Source organism: Myotis myotis, unplaced genomic scaffold (genome assembly GCF_014108235.1).
Source record: "Myotis myotis isolate mMyoMyo1 unplaced genomic scaffold, mMyoMyo1.p scaffold_m19_p_1, whole genome shotgun sequence".
NCBI classification, from domain to species: domain Eukaryota; kingdom Metazoa; phylum Chordata; class Mammalia; order Chiroptera; family Vespertilionidae; genus Myotis; species Myotis myotis.
In genome coordinates this window covers 68437615-68459894 of record NW_023416313.1, presented here as the reverse complement: position 1 = coordinate 68459894, position 22280 = coordinate 68437615, and the positions used below count along the sequence as shown (strand labels likewise).

Below are 22280 nucleotides of genomic sequence, written 5' to 3'. Positions count from 1 at the left end.
AGGTAACAATTTGCTTTTCTCTTGCTGCCTTTAGGATTCTTTCTTTGTCTTTAATTTTTGACATTTTGATTAGGATGTGTCTGGGCATGGGCCTGTTTGCTCAGGACTCTCTGTGCCTTCTGAATTTGTGTAACTTTTTCCTTCACCAGATTAGGTAAGTTTTCTGCCATTATTTCTGCTATTCCTTTCTCCCTTTCTGCCTATTCTGGCACATCTATGCCAATATTGTTATGTTGTCCCACAGCTCCCTTAACCTGTCCTTCTGTCTCTTAATGTTTTTTTTTCCTTTTCGGTTCCCTGATTGATTTTTTTTCTACCCTGTCCTCTAATTCACTGATTCGATCCTCAACTTCCCCTAATCTGCTTTGTATTCCTTCCAATGTGTTCTTCATTTGTGCTATGTCATTCTTTATTTCCGTTTTCATAGTTACTATATCTTTTCGCATGCTGTTGATCATCTTTATCATTATTCTGAACTCTGTATGAGATAAATTTCTTATCTCTTATTTCATTTATCTTTTCTGGAGAATTCTCTAGTGCTTTCATTTTTGTTTTTCTTTTGTGTTCTCATTTTGGCTGCCTGTTTGGGTTTGTGACTGTGTATTAGGTAGATCTGCTATGCCTCTCAGTCTCTACTGCAGGACAGTGTCAATGCTGTTTCTGACTAATTAGATCAGGCAAAGACTCATAGCCTCCAGAGACTGCCTCTGCCTGTAGACCAGGGGTGGGCAAACTTTTTGACTCGAGGGCCACAATGGGTTCTTAAATTGGACCGGAGGGCCAGAACAAAAGCATGGATAGAGTGTTTGTGTGAACTAATATAAATTCAAAGTAAACATCATTACATAAAAGGGTACGGTCTTTTTTTTTTTTTTTTTTTTTTTTTTTTTTTTAGTTTTATTCATTTCAAACTGGCCGGATCTGGCCCACGGCTGCTTGCTGTAGACTAATTGGATTGCCTTGAGTACCTCTCAGGCAATTTTCCACAGGTGTGGCAAGAGTTTTTCCAACAGAATGGGGCCATTGCTTCTGCCTGGAGGCTAATTGTTATTCTCATTTTCTTTCTTTTTTTTTTTGATTAGTTAAATCTTTATTGTTCAGATTATTACATTTGTTCCTCTTTTATTCCCCCATAACTCCCCTCCACCCAGTTCCCACCCCACCCTCCTCCCTCACTTCCCACCCACTGTCCTCATCCATAGGTGTACGATTTTTGTCCAGTCTCTTCCCACATCCCCCTCACCCCTTTCCCCCCCAAGAATTGTCAGTCCACTCCCTTTCTATGCCGCTGATTCTACTATATTCACCAGTTTATTCTGTTCATCAGATTTTTTATTCACTTGATTTTTAGATTCACTTGTTGATAGATATGTATTTGTTGTTCATAATTTTTATCTTTACCTTTTTCTTCTTCCTCTTCTTAAAGAATACCTTTCAGCATTTCATATAATACTGGTTTGGTGGTGATGAACTCCTTTAGCTTTTTCTTATCAGTGAAGCTCTTTATGTGACCTTCAATTCTGAATGATAGCTTTGCTGGATAAAGTAATCTTGGTTGTAGGTTCTTGGTATTCATCACTTTGAATATTTCTTGCCACTCCCTTCTGGCCTGCAAAGTTTCTGTTGAGAAATCAGCTGACAGTCGTATGGGTATTCCCTTGTAGGTAACTGCCTTTCTTTCTCTTGCTGCTTTTAAGATTCTCTCTTTGTCTTTTGCTCTTGGCATTTTAATTGTGATGTGTCTTGGTGTGGTTCTCTTTGGATTCCTTTTGTTTGGGGTTCTCTGCACTTCCTGGACTTGTAAGTCTATTTCTTTCACCAGGTAGGGGAAGTTTTCTGTCATTATTTCTTCAAATAGGTTTTCAACATCTTGCTCTCTCTCTTCTTCTGGCACCCCTATAATTCGGATGTTGGTACACTTGAAGCTGTCCCAGGGGCTCCTTACACTATCTTCGTATTTTTGGATTCTTTTTTCATTTTGCTTTTCTGGTTGGGTGTTTTTTGCTTCTTCGCATTTTAAATCTTTGACTTGATTCTTGCGCTCCTCTGGTCTGCTGTTGGGAGTCTGTATAATATTCTTTATTTCAGTCAGTGTATGCTTAAGTTCTAGTTGGTCTTTTATCACAACCTCGAGGGGCTCATTAGATTTCTTGTAGGTCTCATTAAGTTTATCGGAAGTTTCTAGAAAATTCTTGAAAAACCTAAAAAGTGTGGTTTTGAACTCTATATCCAGTCGTTTGCTTTCTTCCATTTCTGTCATTTGTGTCCTGTTTCTTTGTCTCCGCATTTTTTATGCTTCCCTGTGTTGATAAAGTGGTTTTCTGTGCTAAGTGTCCACTAGGGCCCAGTGGACACTCTTGGTGCACCCCCTTGTGGTCTTTGTGCACAGTCTTGTTGTAGTTAAGCCTTGATTGTTGTTGGTATCACTGGGAGGAATTGACCTCCAGGCTAATTGGCTGTGAGAATCATCTGTCTGCAGTGGGAGAACTTTTGTGCTGGAAATACCCCTCCGGGCCAAGATTTGCTTCAATGGGGCTTTGGTGATCACTGAGTCTGCCCCCTGAGTGTGTCCTTTATGGTTCCACGGAGCTGCAAACTGGATGGTCCCACTCTGACCTCTGGGTACCTTGGCTCCTGGATCTCTAGGGAGGTGCTAATCTAGCCTCTGCCTTAGGCTATCCAGCAAAAGCCTCCCTGCAGGGCTTGGGCAGGGTGGGTCCCACGGGATCAACACGGCGGGGCTAGCAGTTATGGCTGCTCTCAGAGGCTCTGCTTCTCAATGTCCTGGTAATCGCTGCAAGCCCCTCCGAGAGAAAGCTGCCCTCGAGTTCCGACCAATGCCAGACAGTCCCCCTTCTCCCGTATGAGTCTGGGTCCCCAGAGACTCACCCGGAACTGGAGCTCAGAGCCTGAGACTCTCTCCTGATTGAAAACGACAACCGCGCCCTCAGCCGCCAGCCCGCTCCGTGTGCACCTCTGCACCTTAGTATTTTACTTCCACACTGCGCCTCCTCTGTGTGTCGGTATGCTTTTCTCTTTCCTTCTAGTTGTAGAATTTCCACTCAGCCAGCCTTCCTGTGGTTCTGGATGATGTCGTTCCATCTTTGAGTTGTATTTTTGAAGTGGTTGTTTGAGGCAGCAAACTTCGGTGTTTACCTATGCCACCATCTGCTCCTTATTTTATATTTTTAATGTATCGTGCCTTCAGTTTACTGAAATGGTGGGTTTGTAACTGCAGCTGTCTTTTGCAGTATGGACATTTTTATTAATACCCCCGTGGTCTTTCCAACCAACCAAAAAAATAGTGATTCAAGGAAGGGGGAATATAAGAAAGTGATATTGGACATGGGTTACCAGTAGTATTGTTATACATTATTTGGTGCTGTGATGTTGAACTTGCCCAAAATTATACAACTGTGAATGGCAGAGCTGGGATTCCAACCTGGGTACTAAAGAGTATGTGATCTAATCCAGTGCTACTTACAGTCTGTGATCTAAACCAGTGTTTCTTATACTTCAGTAGAAAATTATTTATTTTAAAAACTATTTCCAATCTAATGTTTCTCTAAAATAGGATAGAGATGAAAAACTGCAGGTATAGTATAAGGCTGAATTTAACATTATTGGTTTCTACAGACATAAAGGTACTGTCAAACGACTAGAAAGCTTTCTAGATGTTTACTTCCTACTTCTATACTTAATCTGGCTATCTATAGATATAAAAGCCTAAGTGACCATTACTGCTGAATGACCGGTTGACCAGTCGCTATGACGTGCACTGACCACTAGGGGGCAGTCGCTCAATGCAGGAGCGTCAGTGCGCTCCCAGAGCCAAGCCAACCTCCCATGGCTCTTCCCCCCGGCCACCCCGCCCGCCCCCCATTTGTCCCAATTGGGCCGTCTGGCTGGCAAGGGAGTGGGACCGCAGGAGGTTGGCCTGCTGGCCCCTCCTCCGATGGCCCTGATCGGGGGCGGCAGGCCAACCTCCCGGGTCCCCCCCGCCCCCCAGCTGGCCGGCCCCCAGATAGGCTTCGATTGTCGGCCAGGCTGAGGGACCCCACCTGTGCACGAATTCATGCACTGGGCCTTTAGTACAAATATAACCAGCAGAAATCTGTGGACCACACTTTGAGCTACTGCTTCAAACCTTTATTAGTGTCAGGAGAACAATTTATTTTTGCATACTTCAAATTAAGGCTTAGGTGATGTCCTAATCTCCAGAAAAAGGTCCTGAAAGTTCTTAGTTCTTAGTAAATATATTTGTTTAGTGAAGTAATAGAGGACACAAATTGGGTGTCCTGAGGGGAAGGCTCATTATTTCTGGAAAAGTGTGTGGGTTGAGGGTTGGAGAGAAATTGAATGTTCATAACCATGGAAGAACAACACACCATGGTTTTGGAATTTAATCCATGTAAATTTGAACATGGTGAGAAGAAGAATCTAAACTTTAGTCTGGTGTTTTAAAAACAAACCTATGTAAATTATCCTAAATTTGGAAACTGTCTAGCTTTTTGATATTAGGATTGTCCCACAAGGTTAATATGCCTAATACATGTGCTGATTTTTGCAGAATGTAAAAATCTCCTGAGATTCTTTGCAACTGATTGTTAAACTGATTGTCCTACCCTTGCTCAACATTTTTCTTCCCCTTTAGCTATCTTCTATTGCTATGACAGCTACTGAACCCCAAGACCACTAAATTATAATACTGTACAATTTTTATTTGAATCTCATAAGCTCAGCAAATCCAAAACCAGGTTTAACATTTTGCATTCAAACTGGTTGTCTTTTTTTTTTTTTTTTATCATCTGTATTTAACCACTTTGACTTGTCAGTTATTGGCTTCTGTTGCTCACAAGATGAAAGGTACACTTTCAGCCTGATCTTTGAGGCCTTTTACAATCTTACTCTCGCCTACCATTCTAGCTTTGTCTGATTTCAGTCTTACTGGTGCTTTACCATCTGGATAAACACACTGCACCATCTCATGACTTTACCCATCTGAAATGTGTTATACAATGTGTTTCAAGTGCAGATTCTCTTTTGAGTCAAAAATGTATTTGGCCAAGCCGGTGTGGTTCAGTGGTTGAGTGTCGACCTATGAACCAGGAGGTCATGGTTCAATTCCCATTCAGGGTACATGCCCAGGTTGTGGGCGAGAGGGGGGTGTGCAAGAGGCAGTTAATCAGTGATTCGCCCTCATCATTATGTTTCTTTCTCTCTCTCTTCCTCTCTGAAATAAAAGTATTAAAAAACAAAATAATGGGTTGTTGAAATAACTAGATCTAATCATTACAAAATATGACTTAAAAGAAAATTTATACTGAGGAATTATGCCCTTTTATATAGTTTTTAATATTAAAATTTTCATAAGCAATTTGTCATAATTTCCAAATCTTACTAGATTTGGTGTATGCCATGTGAAGGAGTATTTTCAGAGATTACTTTAGTATTTTGCATCCCATCTTAAGAGCTCATTGAATGAGTAAGAACAGACTGAACTCAGCAGAATGTAGAATTGGTGAAGTCAAAGATAGGCCAAAAGAAAAGATTCAAACAAACACAGAGAGGGAGGAGGAAAGAATAGATGGTAAGAAACAGATGGGCTCTGGCCAGTGTGGCTCAGTTGGTTGAACAATGTCCCCTGCACTGAAGGGTCACGGGTTTGATTTCTGGTCAGGACACATACCCAGGTTGTGGGTTTGGTCCCTGGTCGGTGTGTGTATGGGAGGCAACCAATCAATGTTTTCTCTCTCTCCCTCTCCCTTTCTCCCTTTCTCTCTCTAGAATCAATGAAAGAACATATCCTCAGGTGAGGATTAAAAAAAAGTCAATCAAGTTCTTGGGTGTAGCACTGTGATCATTGGCATTACAATTGTGAGCAAAATCAAGACATAGTCTCTGCTATGAGTGTCTTTAGGCTAGTAGAAAGTAGTTCCTGGGCAGGTCATTTTGGTTAAGAAAAATGTATTTTGTAAAATATGTACTTATTGCCTATCTGCACAGATCTTTTAGATGATGCATCTCTGATTTGCATGAACTCGACACTGTGGACCTATATTGTTTTGCTTCTTCAGTTTAAATCTGATAACCAAATGGTTGTTGTAGTGTGCCCCCTCTACTCCCCCTTTATTGTATCAGCTTCCAGTGACTTTCCTTGGCTGTTTTGTTGACACAAATTTATAATAGGATGAAGTGTTACATGGAGCAGTGTGGAGAACATCTGTTATCTCCAGGCTCCTTTCTTTTCTGATATTAGATGACAGTATTAATTATGTCTAACATAGAAAAAGATGCAAGTACAAGCCAATGTCTAGCTTTTTTTGCATAGGTCCAATTGGAAAAGACAGAAGTTGCAGAACTTTTAAGTTTCCATATGTCATAACAATATGATATGAAGGCTAGGTCCTTCATGTGTAGTATTGCTTAATAATTTTTTGAAAACTTTTCTTTGTAATATAGTTATATTCTCCACACTTTAGTTGTATTTTCCTTACTCCTCACTTTCATATACAGTAGTTTAATGTAATGTAATGTTATGAAAGTTAGCTGATTTGTTGTATGGTTTCTAACAATCTTTCTGATATTAAACTGTGTAAGTGGAAGATAACCATATATAGTATTATTGTTATGCTTTTTAATTTGAGAAACTGTTTTCTGTTAATGAAGATATGCTAGAATGGAGGGTTTTGAGCTTTTTCCTTAGAGGTTGATCTGTTTTATGAAGTGTTTCTGTAATGTTTTCTTTAAAAGATAATATTGGCACTATTGGTTAAGTTTATTTAGAGTGTTGCTGTCTTAGATGTCTTAAGAAATTTTAAATACTGTTTTATTATTTTCCACTAGGAAACCACCCCTACTCCTAATCCCCCGCCTACAGAAGAAGAGAAAACAGAATCTAATCAGGAGGTTGCTAACCCAGAACACTATATTAAACATCCTTTACAGAACAGGTAAGTTTTCTGACAGTTTTCTGACTTCAGGCAGCAAGGTAAGTAAATGGTGAATAGGATAGGTTTGGAGGGAAAGGTTAGATGAAACACTAGTTTTAGATATGTCAGGTTGAGGATTCCATTTTCACTGAGATGACCCATCTACACTAATAAAATAGAAAGATGCAAATTGACTGTACCTTTGTGATGCCCAACAGCCAATCAGGAATGAGTATGCAAATTAACTCAACAAAGATGGCAGGTTAATTTGCACACGCAGGTGCTGAGCGGCCGGGTGTGGGATGGGACGCTTGCGTTGTCGCTGTGCCAGGAGGCCATTTACCCAATATGCTATTCCATACATAACCCTATACTGTATACTTTATGAATCAATAAAAAATTTACATTAATTATAAGCCTGTGTCTTCTATCAAAATTACTTCTTGCGTGAATTTTGGGACACCCTTTAGTTCTATTTTTAATTTTTCTTTTTAAAAATCGAACCCTGAACTCCTGGGTTCATAGGTTGACGCTGGGCCACACTGGCCTGGCTATTTTTAAATTTTGAGGAAAGACTAAAATTAATTTTAGAAACCCAAAGTATAGTACTTGAACTTGTATGTGTTTTTAATATATTTTCTGCCTTTGCTTTTGGTATTTTTGTTAGTGTGTTGGCAAATACAAATTATCAAATAGATCATAACATGTATCTCTTTTATGTTTGAGATTATCAAGCATTAGTCAAAGAGTTGATGAAATATGTCCATTTGGAAACCCTGTGTTCAGACAACATTTTTATCAGTGAGAAAATGAAGTTTCTCTGAGTTATCTGTGGTATAGCAATTTGGTGTATATAATTCTAAAGATGAAGATGATAACATTTAAGTCTAACTTTGTTGTAACGTGAGTTTATCTTCAAAGTATTAGAGTAAATCCTTTTAAGGGAATTATAAACATATATAGAAGCTGATATACATTATTGCAGAACATATCTGTGGTAGCATTACGCAATAAGTCCTTTATGTTGTTATTTTCCCATTTGTGAATTTGAGTAAACAGAGTCACATTTAATAATTTTCCCTTTTCCTAGCACTCGCTTTTCTTCCTCTTAGGGTATACTCTTGTTTCTTTGAAAACTCCACTTTCTGTTCCCCGCTTTCCTTTCAGGTTAAATGCTTCTGCTCTGTTTTTCTTAAATAACTATGCTTGATTATCCCAGCACTTATCATACTGTAATACTTTACTAAAGTTCTGTGAATTCACCTCAGATGAGCCTCAATGAGTCTCGTATAGAGAATGTGGTATGTATTAGGCATAAAATACATAACCTTTTAAATGAAAAAAAAAAAACAAACTACTCATTTGCCACTGTAATAACTACCCTTTCAATCTACATTAATACAAGACAAACAGGCAAATTGACCATACCTTTGCTACGCCTTAAGCCATGCCCACCAGCCAATCAGAGCGACTATATGCAAATTAACGCAACCAAGATGGCGGCCAGCAGCCACAGAGCTGGAGCAAGCAGGAGGCTTGGTTGCCCCAGTGATGGAGGAAGCCAAGCTTCCCGCCTGCCGCAGCCGGCTCTGAGCTCCACTCAAGGCAACAAAGTTTCAATTATAGAAGATAAATAAACCCAGATACCTGCTTTCAGCCGGCCATGGCCATGGAGCTGGAGCAAGCAGGAGGCTTGGGTTGCCCCTGGCGATGGAGGAGGCCAAGCTTCCCGCCTGCCCTGGCCGGCTCTGAGCTCCATTCAACGCTACAGAGTTTCAATTATAGAAGGTAAATAAATCCCAAAATAAAAAAGAAAAAGAAAAAAAGGAGAGGCTGGGAGTTTCCATCGCCGGGGGGCTTGGCCAGCCTGAAAACGGCCCTCAGCCCCTCACCCAGACTGGCCAGGCATCCCAGTGGGGAACCCCCCCTACCCTAAAGGGGGTGTGGCTAGCCTGAAAACAGCCATCAGCCCCTCACCCAGGCTGGTCAGGCACCCCAGTGGGGACCCCCACCCTGAAGGGGGTGTGACCAGCCTGCAAACAGGCATCAGCCCCTCACCCAGGCTGGCCAGGCACCCCAGTGGGACACCCACCCTGATCCGGGACACCCTTCAGGGCAAACCAGCCGGCCCCCACCCATGCACCAGGCCTCTATCCTATATAATAAAAGGGTAATACGCAAATTGACCCTAACAGCAAATCGACTGGGAATGACTGGTCACTATGTTACACTGACCACCAGGGAGCAGATGCTCAATGCAGGAGCTGTCCCCTGGTGGTCAGTGCGCTGTCACAGGGGGAGCTCTGCTCAGCCACAAGCCAGGCTGATGGCTGCCAGCACAGCGGTGGTCGCGGGAGCCTCTCCTGCCTCCTCAGCAGCACTAAGGATGTCCGACTGCAGCTTAGATCTGCTCCCTGCTGGTAAGTGGACATCCGCCGAGGGCTGTCGGGCTGCCAGAGGGATGTCTGACTGCCAGCTTGGGCCCGATCCCCCCAGGGAGCGGGCCTAAGCCAGCAGGTGGACATCCTCCGAGGGGTCCCAGACTGCAAGAGGGCATAGGCTGGGCTGAGGGATCCCCCCGAGTGTACCCCCTTGGGCCTCTAGTTTATTAATAATTTCATAAAATACACATAACATAAAACTTACATCTTTTAAATGTACTGTTAAGTGCATCCTCATTGTTGTGCAACTAGTCTCAGGAACTCTTTTTCATCTTGAAGAACTAATACTTCACCTGTTAAACAACAATTCCCCCTTTTCTTTCCTTAGCCCCTGGCAACCACCATTCTTTCTGTCTCTGAGTTTGACTACTCTAGGTACCTCATACAAATGGAATCATATAGTATTTGTGGTTTTTTGTCTTATTTCATTTAACATAATGTTCTCATGATTTATCCATGTTGTAACAAGTGTCAGAATTTCTTTTCTTTTTAAGGCCAATTAATATTGCATTGTATGCTTTTACCACATTTTGTTTATTATTCATATATCTGTGGACACTTGTGATGCTTCCCTTTTTTGGCTGTTGTGAATAATGCTGCAGTGAACATGGATGTAAAACTGCTATTTTTTGACATTGGCTTTTTATTTTTAGATGGGCACTCTGGTTTTTTAAAAATGATAAAAGCAAAACTTGGCAAGCAAACCTTCGGCTGATCTCTGAATTTGATACTGTTGAAGACTTTTGGGCGTAAGTAACCCATTCATTTTAGGATGTTTGTTGTATTAATATGTAATTTTAAGTCACATTTACAAAATGAAGGTTAAAGTGAAAAGTTAATAAATATTTGTCTATACAACTACCTTTTTGTTTGTCTCCTCACAACTGTTTGAATTGGTGATTATTCCTTATCAGTTTTAGAATGCTTCAGTCTTGTAATCTTTTAGCCTTTCATGTTCTTTATTCCTTGTTTTGAGAGATCCTTTGCTTTACTACCCCTAGAACTTTTGACAACTTATTGGAACTTGTCCCCTTTCTTTGATGCCTGGATACATTTGCCCCATACTTGGGTATTCCAGAGCTTTGTTATTAGATCTTCATTTCTGAAATTATTTCAGTGTAACATCTGGGATTTCTTGTTATAAGAATTCTGAGGCCCTGTCCGGGTAGCTCAGTTGGTTAGAATGTTGTCTGCATATGCCAAGGTTCCAAGTTCGGTTCCCAGTCAGGGCACATACAAGAAGCAATCAATGAGTGCATAAATAAGTGGAACAAGCCCTAGCCGGTTTGGCTCAGTGGCTAGAGCAGCCGTGGGCAAACTACGACCCGCGGGCCGGATCTGGCCCCTTTGAAATGAATAAAACTATTGAAAAAAAAAGACCGTACCCTTTTATGTAATGATGTTTACTTTGAATTTATATTAGTTCACACAAACACTCCATCCATGCTTTTGTTCCGGCCCTCCGGTCCAGTTTAAGAACCCATTGTGGCCCTCGAGTCAAAAAGTTTGCCCACCCCTGGGCTAAGAGCATCAGCCTGTGGACCAAAGGGCCCCGGTTTGATTCTGGTCAAGGTCAACCCCCCCGCCCCCCTCCCTGCAAGAAGTGGAACAACAAATTTCCCTCCCCCGTCTAAAAAGTCAATCAATAAATACAAAGAATTCTGAGATTTCAAAGGCTGAAGTGCTAAATATTTAGGATTTGTCAAAGAATGACAGTATCTGTGAAGATTATTTGTAAATGTCCTCACCTCCAAAAATAGTTGAACATTTTTTTGAGATTTTGTTTTAGATTTAGCAAAAGTTAAGATTGGGGGTCATAAACTTGTGCATGGCTTCAAAATAAAATACAGTGGAACCTACTTTCTAGAATGTCTCCCATCTTGAACAATTTGCTTCTCAACCTGACAACCCTTTTATGTCGATACCTGTATGATCAGTCACGCATCTCTCAGGTGACAAAGGAAAGAACGTGTGAATATGAGTCATTTTACCACTGTTAAAATCTCAGAATATTGTGCTGTGAATATTTTTATGTTTTTTTTCTTTTGTTGTTGCTTATAATTGTTAAATTTTCATTTTACATTTCATGTCCTTTAAAAAAAAGTGTTTATAGAGTAAACTACAATATACATGTACTGTATATAAGAAAGGTTAAAACGGAATTATTTGAAGGTCTGGAACAGATTAATTCAATTTACACTATTTCTAATGGGAAAAAATGATTCGGTTTTTGAACAGCCTTCCGGAACGAATTAAGTTCGAGAAGCGAGGTTCCACTGTATAAAGTTGTAAAGTCTTTTTTCAAGAAGGTGTGGAATATTGATTCTGTAAGAACTAAGTTAATTTAGTATGCCATACTTGAAAAATGTATAAGGAGAAAATATTTGAGAATATGAAAACTAAAAATTGTTAAAAACATTTAAAAAAATATATATTTTATTGATTTTTTACAGAGAGGAAGGGGCAGGGATAGAGAGTTAGAAACATCCATGAGAGAGAAACATCGATCAGCTGCCTTCTGCACACCCCCTACTGGGGATGTGCCTGCAACCAATATTCTTCTGTATATTTTAGTGCTTTGCCCATCATAGGCATTTAGTATGCATTTGAATCACTGAAAACTACAAATTGTCAGCTAGCCACTTTGCTCACTTTTTATTGAAACATTTTTTTAAGTAATAGAACTACATTTAAGCCCCACCAATTCATATGTCTAGTTCTTTAGTTTAACTGGGATTATTCTGTTTTGCCCTTCATCAAAACATTGTGTTTTCCTTCTCTGATTGCTATTTATTTAAGAGTACTGCAGTCTATGGAGGAAGAGGAGCAAGAGTCTTGAACAATTTTTCCCATTGAATCAGATTTGCATTTATCTAGTTTATTTGGTTTTTACCAGTATATAATAACTGTGAACATGTAAAGTGGCCCCACACTTTAGTTATGTGTAAGTGATGTCATTGCATAGTAGACTTAAAAAAAAAAAGCTCACTCCCTCATCAGAGGGTATGCTTTGTATTGATGAGTGGGGGAGTGAGGAAGAGAAAATGAGAGGGAGAAAGAGAGGGAAAGAAAAACATTGATTGGTTGTCTCCTGTACCTGCCCCCAATTGCGGATCAAACCTGCAACCTGGGTAAGTTCCCTGACCAGGAATTGAACTCGGCACCTTTCCATTCATGGGATGATGCTCTAACCAACCGAGCCACACAGGCCAAGGCTGCATAGTAGATTTTTAAACGATAATTTAGAGATATGAAGGAATCCTTCAGCTTTCTATAAGTATCTAAATAGCTTCTTAATTTCTGTCTTTTTTTCTAGCAAATTTAGTGGTAAACAACCTTTGAATCCTTTTGGATTTGTCTAATCTGTCTGTAGTGTTAGGATTGTCTTAAATGTTCCATTACAAATTCTCATAAGTTTGTTACTATGGACCTTAGGGCACCATCAAGAAGAAAAGAGACCTTTTCTACCTTAAGTGCCATTAGAAGGTCACTTCCACATTATCCATTAATTTTATAAAAATGGTGGTGGCTAATTTTATAGTAAACTTAATTTTGTTATCTAGTAAAAGCTGTCAGTGACAATGTAGTTCGGGAAGAGTGATCATTAGGTTCAACAACTCAAGAAACCTTATTACTTGGTCTTACATTGTTTCACCCAAATTGGGTTTGCATGTTATCCTGTGGAATGTGATCCAAAGGATGCCAGACTTCCTGAAAACTGTTTAAAATACTTCTAGACTAGGTTAAAATATACAAGAAAATCTAACTATGGATCAATTATATTATCCATGGTCTATCATGATTTCTACATTTTTACTGTTTCCAATTTTATAACAAGTTTGCTCTTTAGCCTTCTACCTTCAGACTGGTGGACATCTAAGTCACCCCAAATGTTATTCTCTTTCGCTGATACTTGGGGAATAGTTTAGAAATACAGATTTCAGGTTTCTCACTCATCTTTAAGGGAGTAAAATCCCAAGGAGTAGGGGCCTGGGACTGGTGTCTTGTTTGTTTGTGCTTTAAAGCTCTTCAAATGATTCTATGCTGACTAACTAGTAACAGTCTGTGGTGCTTGGGAACCATTGGTCCGTTCTACTCTTGGATACCTTCAAGAATGATAATGGTGGCTTATTTCAGTCATACAATGCTGATGGTCAGGAAATTCATCTTGCTTTCTCTTGATTTGTATATTTAAAACTGCTCATTAGCCTCAAATTTTTTCATCTACTTAAAGGCACCTCATACCTCTATTCTCAGTTTGCTATATATACATATGTATGCATCAAAATATATTGTCAGAATAAAATTAAAGATATTTTCTTAAATCATCATATATTGATTCTTGAACTGACCATTATTAATATCTGTTTGGTCCATTTCAGAAATTGAATTTATAGAAAAACAAGTGATGAACACATACTTTTATCTTTTTATTCTTATAATATTTTTAAATGTTACATAAGCACCTACGCTCTGCATTATTATTCTATGTTTATAACTGTCCTTTTCTTTTACCTAGTCTGTACAACCATATCCAGTTATCTAGTAATTTAATGCCTGGCTGTGACTACTCACTCTTTAAGGTATGATGCTTCATTGATGATTTCATATATATGTATATTACAAGATTGGACCATTCAGGTATTCTTGAAATCTTGCCACAAACTTAGGAATAGGAAATGCTCTGATGCTTGGAGAAAAATTAAATAGCTTTACTGGGCTTAGCATAAATATATTTTGCCTGTTTTAGTATAAATAATTGAAATTAAGTGAAACTCTTACTTTGTGGGCATATACTGTGATTGATTTCGAAGAGAGCTTTGATCATCCAATCCAGTCTCTATATATATTGAATAGATTGAAGTCCAGAGTTGTCAGGAATTCTTTTTTCAATTATAGTTTACATTCAGTATTACTTAGTATGGCATTATTGACTAGATTTCCTATGGTGTATTTTAAACCCCTGTGTGTCAGGAATTCTTAACATGGGGTATGTGGGTCCTGATACATTTACAAATGGATTTTGTCAGATGGTAGGAGACGGGGCATTCATTAATTATCTGATATTGTGTAAGCTGTGCATAAATTTTGCATACATCTTCTAGATATAGAAGTGTATCTAACTTTGAGAAGGTACAATACTCAGAATGTTTAAGAACCTCCAAATTAAATGAAACCCAAGATTTAATAGCTAATAAGTCCCTAAGTCAAGATTCTTAATTCTGCAATTCCATGCCTCTGGCATTAAGTCCTGTTTGCCTTTATTCCACTACATCATTCATGGGGAATCAAGTGAAATGTTGACAGAATATTGCTTGCTGTTTCGAGAAATGATCTCTTAAAGTAACAATATTGTCTAATATTGTTGTCTTCTAACATTGTAGGATGGTATTAAACCTATGTGGGAAGATGAGAAAAACAAACGAGGAGGACGATGGCTAATTACATTGAACAAACAGCAGAGACGAAGTGACCTCGATCGCTTTTGGCTAGAGACAGTAAGGTTTTAAAATTATAAAACAGTTTGGAATACTAAATCTAATTTACATCAGTTACTTAATCAAAGAGAATAAAAAAATGCCCACTCTAGAAAATCTAAGCCGGCAATTAATTTTGTTCTATCATGCGAGTTTGTATATTTTACATACTAGTACAGTGAAACCCTCTACCACATACAAATCAGATACAATTGACGTGACCTTCCTCAACAAACTCATTCTGATATTTACATTAAATTCAAAATGATAGGTCCTCACATTTTGTATAATGTCTTTATAACCCTCTCAGAGTATTGTTTTGTATACTAAACTTTGTAGACCAACGAAGCAAACAATAAGATGTAGTTTCATCATTCAGTTTGTTTATTGTGATATAACCTGTAACTGTTGGCTTCATATATATACATATACATACAGACACACACACACACACACACACACATATATGAAATATGAGATAATAGGCATTTTCTATAGTGAGAGATTCTAAACCTCATGTTTTTAGGAGAAGAAATCATAGTCTCTCTTGTATCTCTAGCACTTGGCACATTGTCTGGTTTATAGTTAGCACTTAAGTGAAGCAATCTATAATAATAAAAGCGTCATATGCTAATTAGACCGGACAGCCGAACGACCGTACGGACGAAGCCACGACTGCAGGGGTGAGGCAGAGGCAGGGGCGATCAGGCAGGCAGGCAGGTGAGTGGTTAGGAGCCAGCAGTCCTGGATTGTGAGAGGGTGCAGGCTGGGCTGAGGGACACACCTCCCTCTCTGCCGGGGCCCCCCCCCCCCCCCCCCAGCACGAATTTCATGCATCGGGCCTCTAGTTAATACATATTTGAGTGACTGATTTTTTGTTGTTGTTGTTAATCCTCAACTGAGGATATTTTTTTCATTGGTTTTCATAGAGAGTGGAGGGGAAGGATAGAGATGTAAAGAAACATTTATGTAAAAGAGACATTGATTGGTTGCCTCCCACATGCGCCCCAACCTGGGCCAGGATGGGGATGGAGCCTGCAACTGAGGTACAGGGGCCCCCCATACCCCTTTCAGTTCATGTGCCCACGCTCTGACCACTGAGCCAAACCAGGGAGGGATTTTTTTCTTTTGTTTTGTTTTTTTTAAAAAGAAGAGACTTAATTTTGCTTTGGGGAGAGATTATCAGTAAATACCATTTTAGATTTCTACACTGAAAAGTTGTTTTAGTTTTGCAAGATGACAAAAGTTCTAGAAATAGATGGTAGTAATGGTTGTACCATGTTGTGAATATACTTAATGTCACTGAACTGTACACTTAAATTAAACATTAGAAAGTATTCATGAAAAACAGTAAGAAGCAGCAGCATAGTGAATTAATATTAATAAAATAACTCAACTTTCATAGGGGTCCTGATATCATTTACCCAATTTGCTGAGGAATTTTCTTTTTTACTTTTTTTTAATACATTTTTACTGATTTCAGAGAGGATGGGAAGGGGGAGGGGGGGAGAGAAACAGAAAAATCAATGATGAGAGAGAGAATCATTGATCAGCTGCCTCCTGCACTTCCCCTACTGGGGATCCAGTCCACAACCCAGGCATATGCCCTTGACTGAAGCCAGGACCCTCCAGTCCACAGACTGACACACTATTCACTGAGCCAAACCAGCTAGGGCTGCTGAGAAATTTAAAATGGCTGTAAATGTTCTTGATATTAACCAGAGAAACAAAGGAGCAAATGAAAACATTAAAACATAAATATAATGTAGACATTCAAAAAGTCAACTCGATTTAAACCTATTTCTTTTGTATATATACAAATAATGAGACATTTGCAGTGGAATAAGCTGTTTTTAATCTATTGGATGTAATTGGGATTGTGTTTTGTTTTTAAGCTGCTGTGCCTTATTGGAGAATCTTTTGATGACTACAGTGATGATGTATGTGGAGCCGTTGTTAATGTTAGAGCTAAGGGTGATAAGATAGCAATATGGACTACTGAATGTGAAAACAGAGATGCTGTTACACATATAGGGTAAGTTTTGCTCATTGTGTATTTCTTTTAAAATATTAAGATAATCAAAAGCGGGGTAGTTTTATTTGTAGCTTTAGAAATACTTGTATTTGTAGATCATTATTTTCCTCGTATTGTTTTCATGAACACTTTTGTCTACTTTGGCATGTAGCATATTAATTTATCAATGAGAATATAAGTTTTTCTATTTTAAAATTGTACTGCTAAGTGTATAATCCTCATAATAATGCAGTGAGAATTGGTGAATATTATACGTGTATTTTGTGTGTACATTGTACATAGTTTTTATTTTATTTTTATTTTTTTAATTAAATCTTTATTGTTCAGATTATTACATTTGGTCCTCTTTTTTCCCCCCATAACTCCCCTCCTCCCAGTTCCCGCCCCACCCTCCGCCCTCACTCCCCACCCACTGTCCTCATCCATAGGTGCACGATTTTTGTCCAGTCTCTTCCCGAATCTCCCACACCCCTTTCCCCCCCAAGAATAGTCAGTCCATTCCCTTTCTATGTCCCTGATTCTATTATAATCACCAGTTGATTCTGTTCATCAGATTATATATTCACTTGATTCTTAGATTCACTTGTTGATAGATGCATATTTGTTGTTCATAATTTGTATCTTTACCTTTTTCTTCCTCTTCCTCTTCTTAAAGGATACCTTTCAGCATTTCATATAATCCTGGTTTGGTGGTGGTGAACTCCTTTAGCTTTTCCTTATCTGTGAAGCTCTTTATCTGACCTTCAATTCTGAATGATAGCTTTGCTGGATAAAGTAATCTTGGTTGTAGGTTCTTGGTATTCATCACTTTGAATATTTCTTGCCACTCCCTTCTGGCCTGCAGTTTCTGTTGAGAAATCAGCTGATAGTCGTACGGGTATTCCCTTGTAGGTAACTGAGTTTCTTTCTCTTGCTGTTTTTAAGATTCTCTCTTTGTCTTTTGCTCTTGGCATTTTAATTATGATGTGTCTTGGTGTGGTCCTCTTTGGATTCCTTTTGTTTGGGGTTCTCCGCGCTTCTTGGACCTGTAAGTCCATTTCTTTCACCAGGTGGGGGAAGTTTTCTGTCATTATTTCTTCAAGTAGGTTTTCAATATCTTGCTCTCTCTCATCTTCTGGCACCCCTATAATTCTGATGTTGGTACGCTTGAAGCTGTCCCAGAGGCTCCTTACACTATCCTCGCATTTTTGGATTCTTTTTTCATTCCGCCCCTCTGGTTGGGTGTTTTTTGCTTCCTCGCATTTCAAATCATTGACTTGATTCTTGCGCTCCTCTGGTCTGCTGTCAGGAGTCTGTATAATATTCGTTATTTCAGTCCATGTATGCTTAATTTCTAGTTGGTTCCCCAACATAACATCGTGGGGCTCATTAGTTTTCTTGTAGATCTCATTAAGTTTATCGGCGGCTTCTAAACAGTTCTTGAGAGACCTTAAAAGTGTGGTTCTGAACTCTATATCTTCCATTGACAATTTTGTCTTGTTTCTTTGTCTCCGCATTTTGTTATGCTTCCTTGGTGCACCCCCTAGTGGTCTTTGTGCGCAGTCTCATAGTTAAGCCTTGATTGTTGTAGCTAATTCCAGGGAGGGTTTGACCTCCAGGCCAAGTGGCTGTGAGAATCAGCTGTGTCTGCAGTGAGAGAACTTCTGTCCTCTAGGGAGGTGCTAATCTAGCCTTTGCCTGAGGCTATCCGGCAAATGCCTCTGTGCAGGGCTTGGGCAGGGCGGGTCGCACAGGATCAACAGGGTGGGCTGGAGAGAGCAGTTATGGCGGCTCTCAGTCCCGTCCCCAGGGGCTCTGCCTCTCTGAGTCCCAGCACCCGCTGCAAACCTCGGAGAGAAAGCTGCACTCGCTCCTACCGAAGCCAGACAGTCCCACTTCTCCCGTTTGAGTCTGGGTCCCTAAAGACTCGCCCGTATCTGGAGCTCAGAGTCTGCGACTCCCTCCCAATTGAAAACGCCAACCTCGCCCTCCGCCGCCAGCCCGCTCCGAGCACTCCGCACCGCAGTATTTGACTTCAGCACTGCGCCTCCTCTGAGTGTCCGTATGCGTTTCTCTTTCCTCCTAGTTGTAGGACTTCCACTCAGCGAGCATTCCTGTGGTTCTGGGTGATGTCCGTTCCGTCTTTTAGTTTCACTTTTGAAGTAGTTGGTCAAGGCAGCAAACTCTGGTGTTGACCTATGCTGCCATCTTGGTTCTCTCAGAGTTTTTATTGAAATTTAAGTGACACTGTCTTGGTTTTGCCCATATTTAAAACCCACATGTCTAAGCTTTAATCTTTTTTTGGTAAATATTTTTCTTTATAAAAATTGCCTGTCTTTGTTTTTTTCTTTCAAACATCAGCCAGTTAACTAGGATTTTCTTTTTACTACCTTTAAATTAGTAAGATTTGGTTTTAAGCCGTGTTAAAATTAGGTATTGGCCATAGGTCATAAAATGTTTGGTTTGCCTTTTGTGATTTTTCAAACATTAATTCTCTGAATCCTTCTGAATTAAAAGGTATGATTATGCTCCAGGCTTTATTCTGTAGGTTTCTGTAAGCAAAAGGAGATGATTGTTGATTTGTCATCATATTTCTCATTTTTCTGTCAGCATCAAAACTTAATTGGGGAATTTTATATGTTTTTGAAACAAGTTAAAAGAAATTAAGTGTGAACTTTTTTCCCTCAGGCAATTTTGTATTTGTTTCAAAGTTTTGAAATCTTTATAATTTGACTTCTCCAAGGATAGAATTTTTCTCCTTGTTTTGTTTTTAACCTCTCCAAGTTGTGTGGCTCAGTGCTCTTGTTTTCTGGCATTTTTAATGATCCGGTATAATTGACAGGACTATATAGTGTCATAATGTAAACCTGATGATAATGGTTATGATTTTAGTTATCATAAAATTGTTATTAGATGCCTTCATCAAGGGAAGGTATTGAAATCTTCTGGAGGTTGGAATATAAAGTAAAACTGTCTTAGTGTCATATTGGAGTATTTAGCTCCATGAAAATGTATGTCCCTTTTATTTAATTTTGGTGCTTATTTTTAAAATTTTGATATTTTTTTCTTAAAGATCCATTTTCCTTGTCACCTTTATCTCTCATATTCACTTACCCTCTTAGTTGTAGCCACACAGCCTTATTTTTGTTCCTCAGCCTTCAAGATACACTTCATTCTCTTGGCATTATACTTTTGACCTCATGACTTTTAAAGGGGAAATTTCTGTAATTTCACATATGAGATCAGTACCTTATTATATAGTAACACAGCCCCAATACTTAACCCTCTTTGGCACTTAACACATTTTGTTCTTAAAATAGTGGCACATCTTATTTGAAAGGTAGGTTGTAGAGTTAGTATATAAGGCAGAAATCATGGGTGTTCTAGATTGTCCAGAAGATACCATAAATTGCCTTAAATTTTTGTCTGTGCAGTCATGTAGTAGGTATAGTAAGTGTAATTGTGCAGTAATATATAGTATTTACTAGGGTTTATATGTAACAATTAGCATTTTAGACCAGAGAATGTAAAAACATGTTCATGTAATTTATTTTATTTTTATTTTAATTATAATGTGTTACAGCTCTATCGTGCATACTTGTGATTATTTGTTTATAAATAATCAAATACTATAAATACCATGCCCAGGGACTGTTCCTGCTGTGCTTATTGAATTATTAATAATTATCACAGTGCCTAATACATAGTAGACTCAAATATAAGAATAATAATACTGAATTTGATGTGTGCATGAATAAAAATTAATGGCCACTTTTCTTTTTCTTCTTCTAGGAGGGTATACAAGGAAAGGTTAGGACTTCCTCCAAAGATAGTGATTGGTTATCAGTCCCATGCAGACACAGCTACTAAGAGCGGCTCCACCACTAAAAATAGGTTTGTTGTTTAAGAAGACACCTTCTGAGTATTCTCATAGGAGACTGCGTCAAGCAATCGAGATTTGGGAGCTGAACCAAAGCCTCTTCAAAAGCAGAGTGGACTGCATTTAAATTTGATTTCCATCTAAATGTTGCAAAGATATAAGAGAAGTCTCATTCACCTTTGTCTTGTACTTCTGTGTTCATCTTTTTTTTTTTTTTTTTTTTTTGGTTAGAATGTCCACTGTCCCAATCAAAGAATTACAGTACACATCATCCCCAGAATCCATTAATGTGTTTCTGGCCTACTCTGTAATAGCTTAGAAGAATTATTATTACAAACATATTTTACCCATCCACAATGTTAAAAAGGAACTTGCATTTCTATACCTTACAGGAAAAGAATTCTGTTTATGTTCCATTGTATGCAGGTGCATATTTTGCTGGTTTGAAAGAGTATGATGCATACAGTTTTCTAGCAATTTTCTTTGTTTCTTTTTACAGCATTGTCTTTGCTGTACTCTTGCTGGTGGCTGCTAGATTTTAATTTATTTGTTTCCCTATTTGATGACATTAGTGATTCTGATTTCACTTTTTATTTGTTTTGCTTTTGTTTTTTTCCTCATGTAATATTGGTGAAGGATCCAGGAATATGACACAAAGGTGGAATAAACATTAATTTTGGGCATTCTTTGGTAATTTTTTGTTTTTTTGTAACTACAAAGCTTTGCTACAAATTTATGCATTTCATTCAAATCAGTGATCTATGTTTGTGTGATTTCCTAAACATAATTGTGGATTATAAAAAATGTAACATCATAATTACATTCCTAATTAGAATTAGTATGTCTGTTTTTGTATCTTTATGCTGTATTTTAACACTTTGTATTAGGTTATTTTGCTTTGGTTAAAAAATGGCTCCAGTAGAAAAGTGGTCCCATTCATATAAAGACAGTGTACAAAACTGTAAATAAAATGTGTACAGTGAATTGTCTTTTAGACAACTAGATTTGTCCTTTTATTTCTCCATCTCTGTAGAAGGAATTTATAATTCTTATTGCAAGCCAGTCTCTATTGTGTCTTCTCCTATAGTGTCTTTTACGTGAACAGTATAAGTTTGGAGCACTAGTTTGATTATGTTTATTACGATTTTTAATAAATTGAATAGGTAGCATCATATATGAAATTAAATCAATGTGGCTATCTCTGTGTTTTATAAAGTAAGGCACAGTCCCTCAGTCTTAGGTAAATCATGTACTCTTAACATGTTATAACTCTTGAGAATTGTGATCTTGGTGCATCACTGTTTGGTAGGATAGTCGTTGTAAAACTTGATTGCTGAATTGAGATGTTCTTTTGTAAGTAGCATAGGGAAAGAGTACAGGTGGTGGGGCATATGTATTAAGAATTTTGTTAGTGCTGCTGTTTAAATAGAATGGAATAAGACATTTATATTGGTAAATTGGTGTGGTATGGTTTTATGTAAACTTGAAAATTTGATCTACTCCTTGTAGGCATCATTTGAAAGCAAATTTGAAGAC

General features: G+C 38.6%; 1 protein-coding gene across 1 annotated transcript in view; it reads left to right on the top strand.

The window, feature by feature from the left end:
- The window catches only part of EIF4E (eukaryotic translation initiation factor 4E), a 46922-nt gene extending 25179 nt beyond the window's left edge, over positions 1 to 21743 (top strand). The window contains exons 2-7 of the mRNA XM_036340252.1: positions 6847 to 6953; positions 10027 to 10122; positions 13893 to 13956; positions 14758 to 14871; positions 16746 to 16885; positions 20657 to 21743. Of these exons, the coding sequence (XP_036196145.1) occupies positions 6847 to 6953; positions 10027 to 10122; positions 13893 to 13956; positions 14758 to 14871; positions 16746 to 16885; positions 20657 to 20771 (636 nt within the window). The 3' untranslated portion in view covers positions 20772 to 21743. The remainder of the gene's footprint in view (positions 1 to 6846; positions 6954 to 10026; positions 10123 to 13892; positions 13957 to 14757; positions 14872 to 16745; positions 16886 to 20656) is intronic.
- Positions 21744 to 22280: the final 537 nt, after the last annotated feature.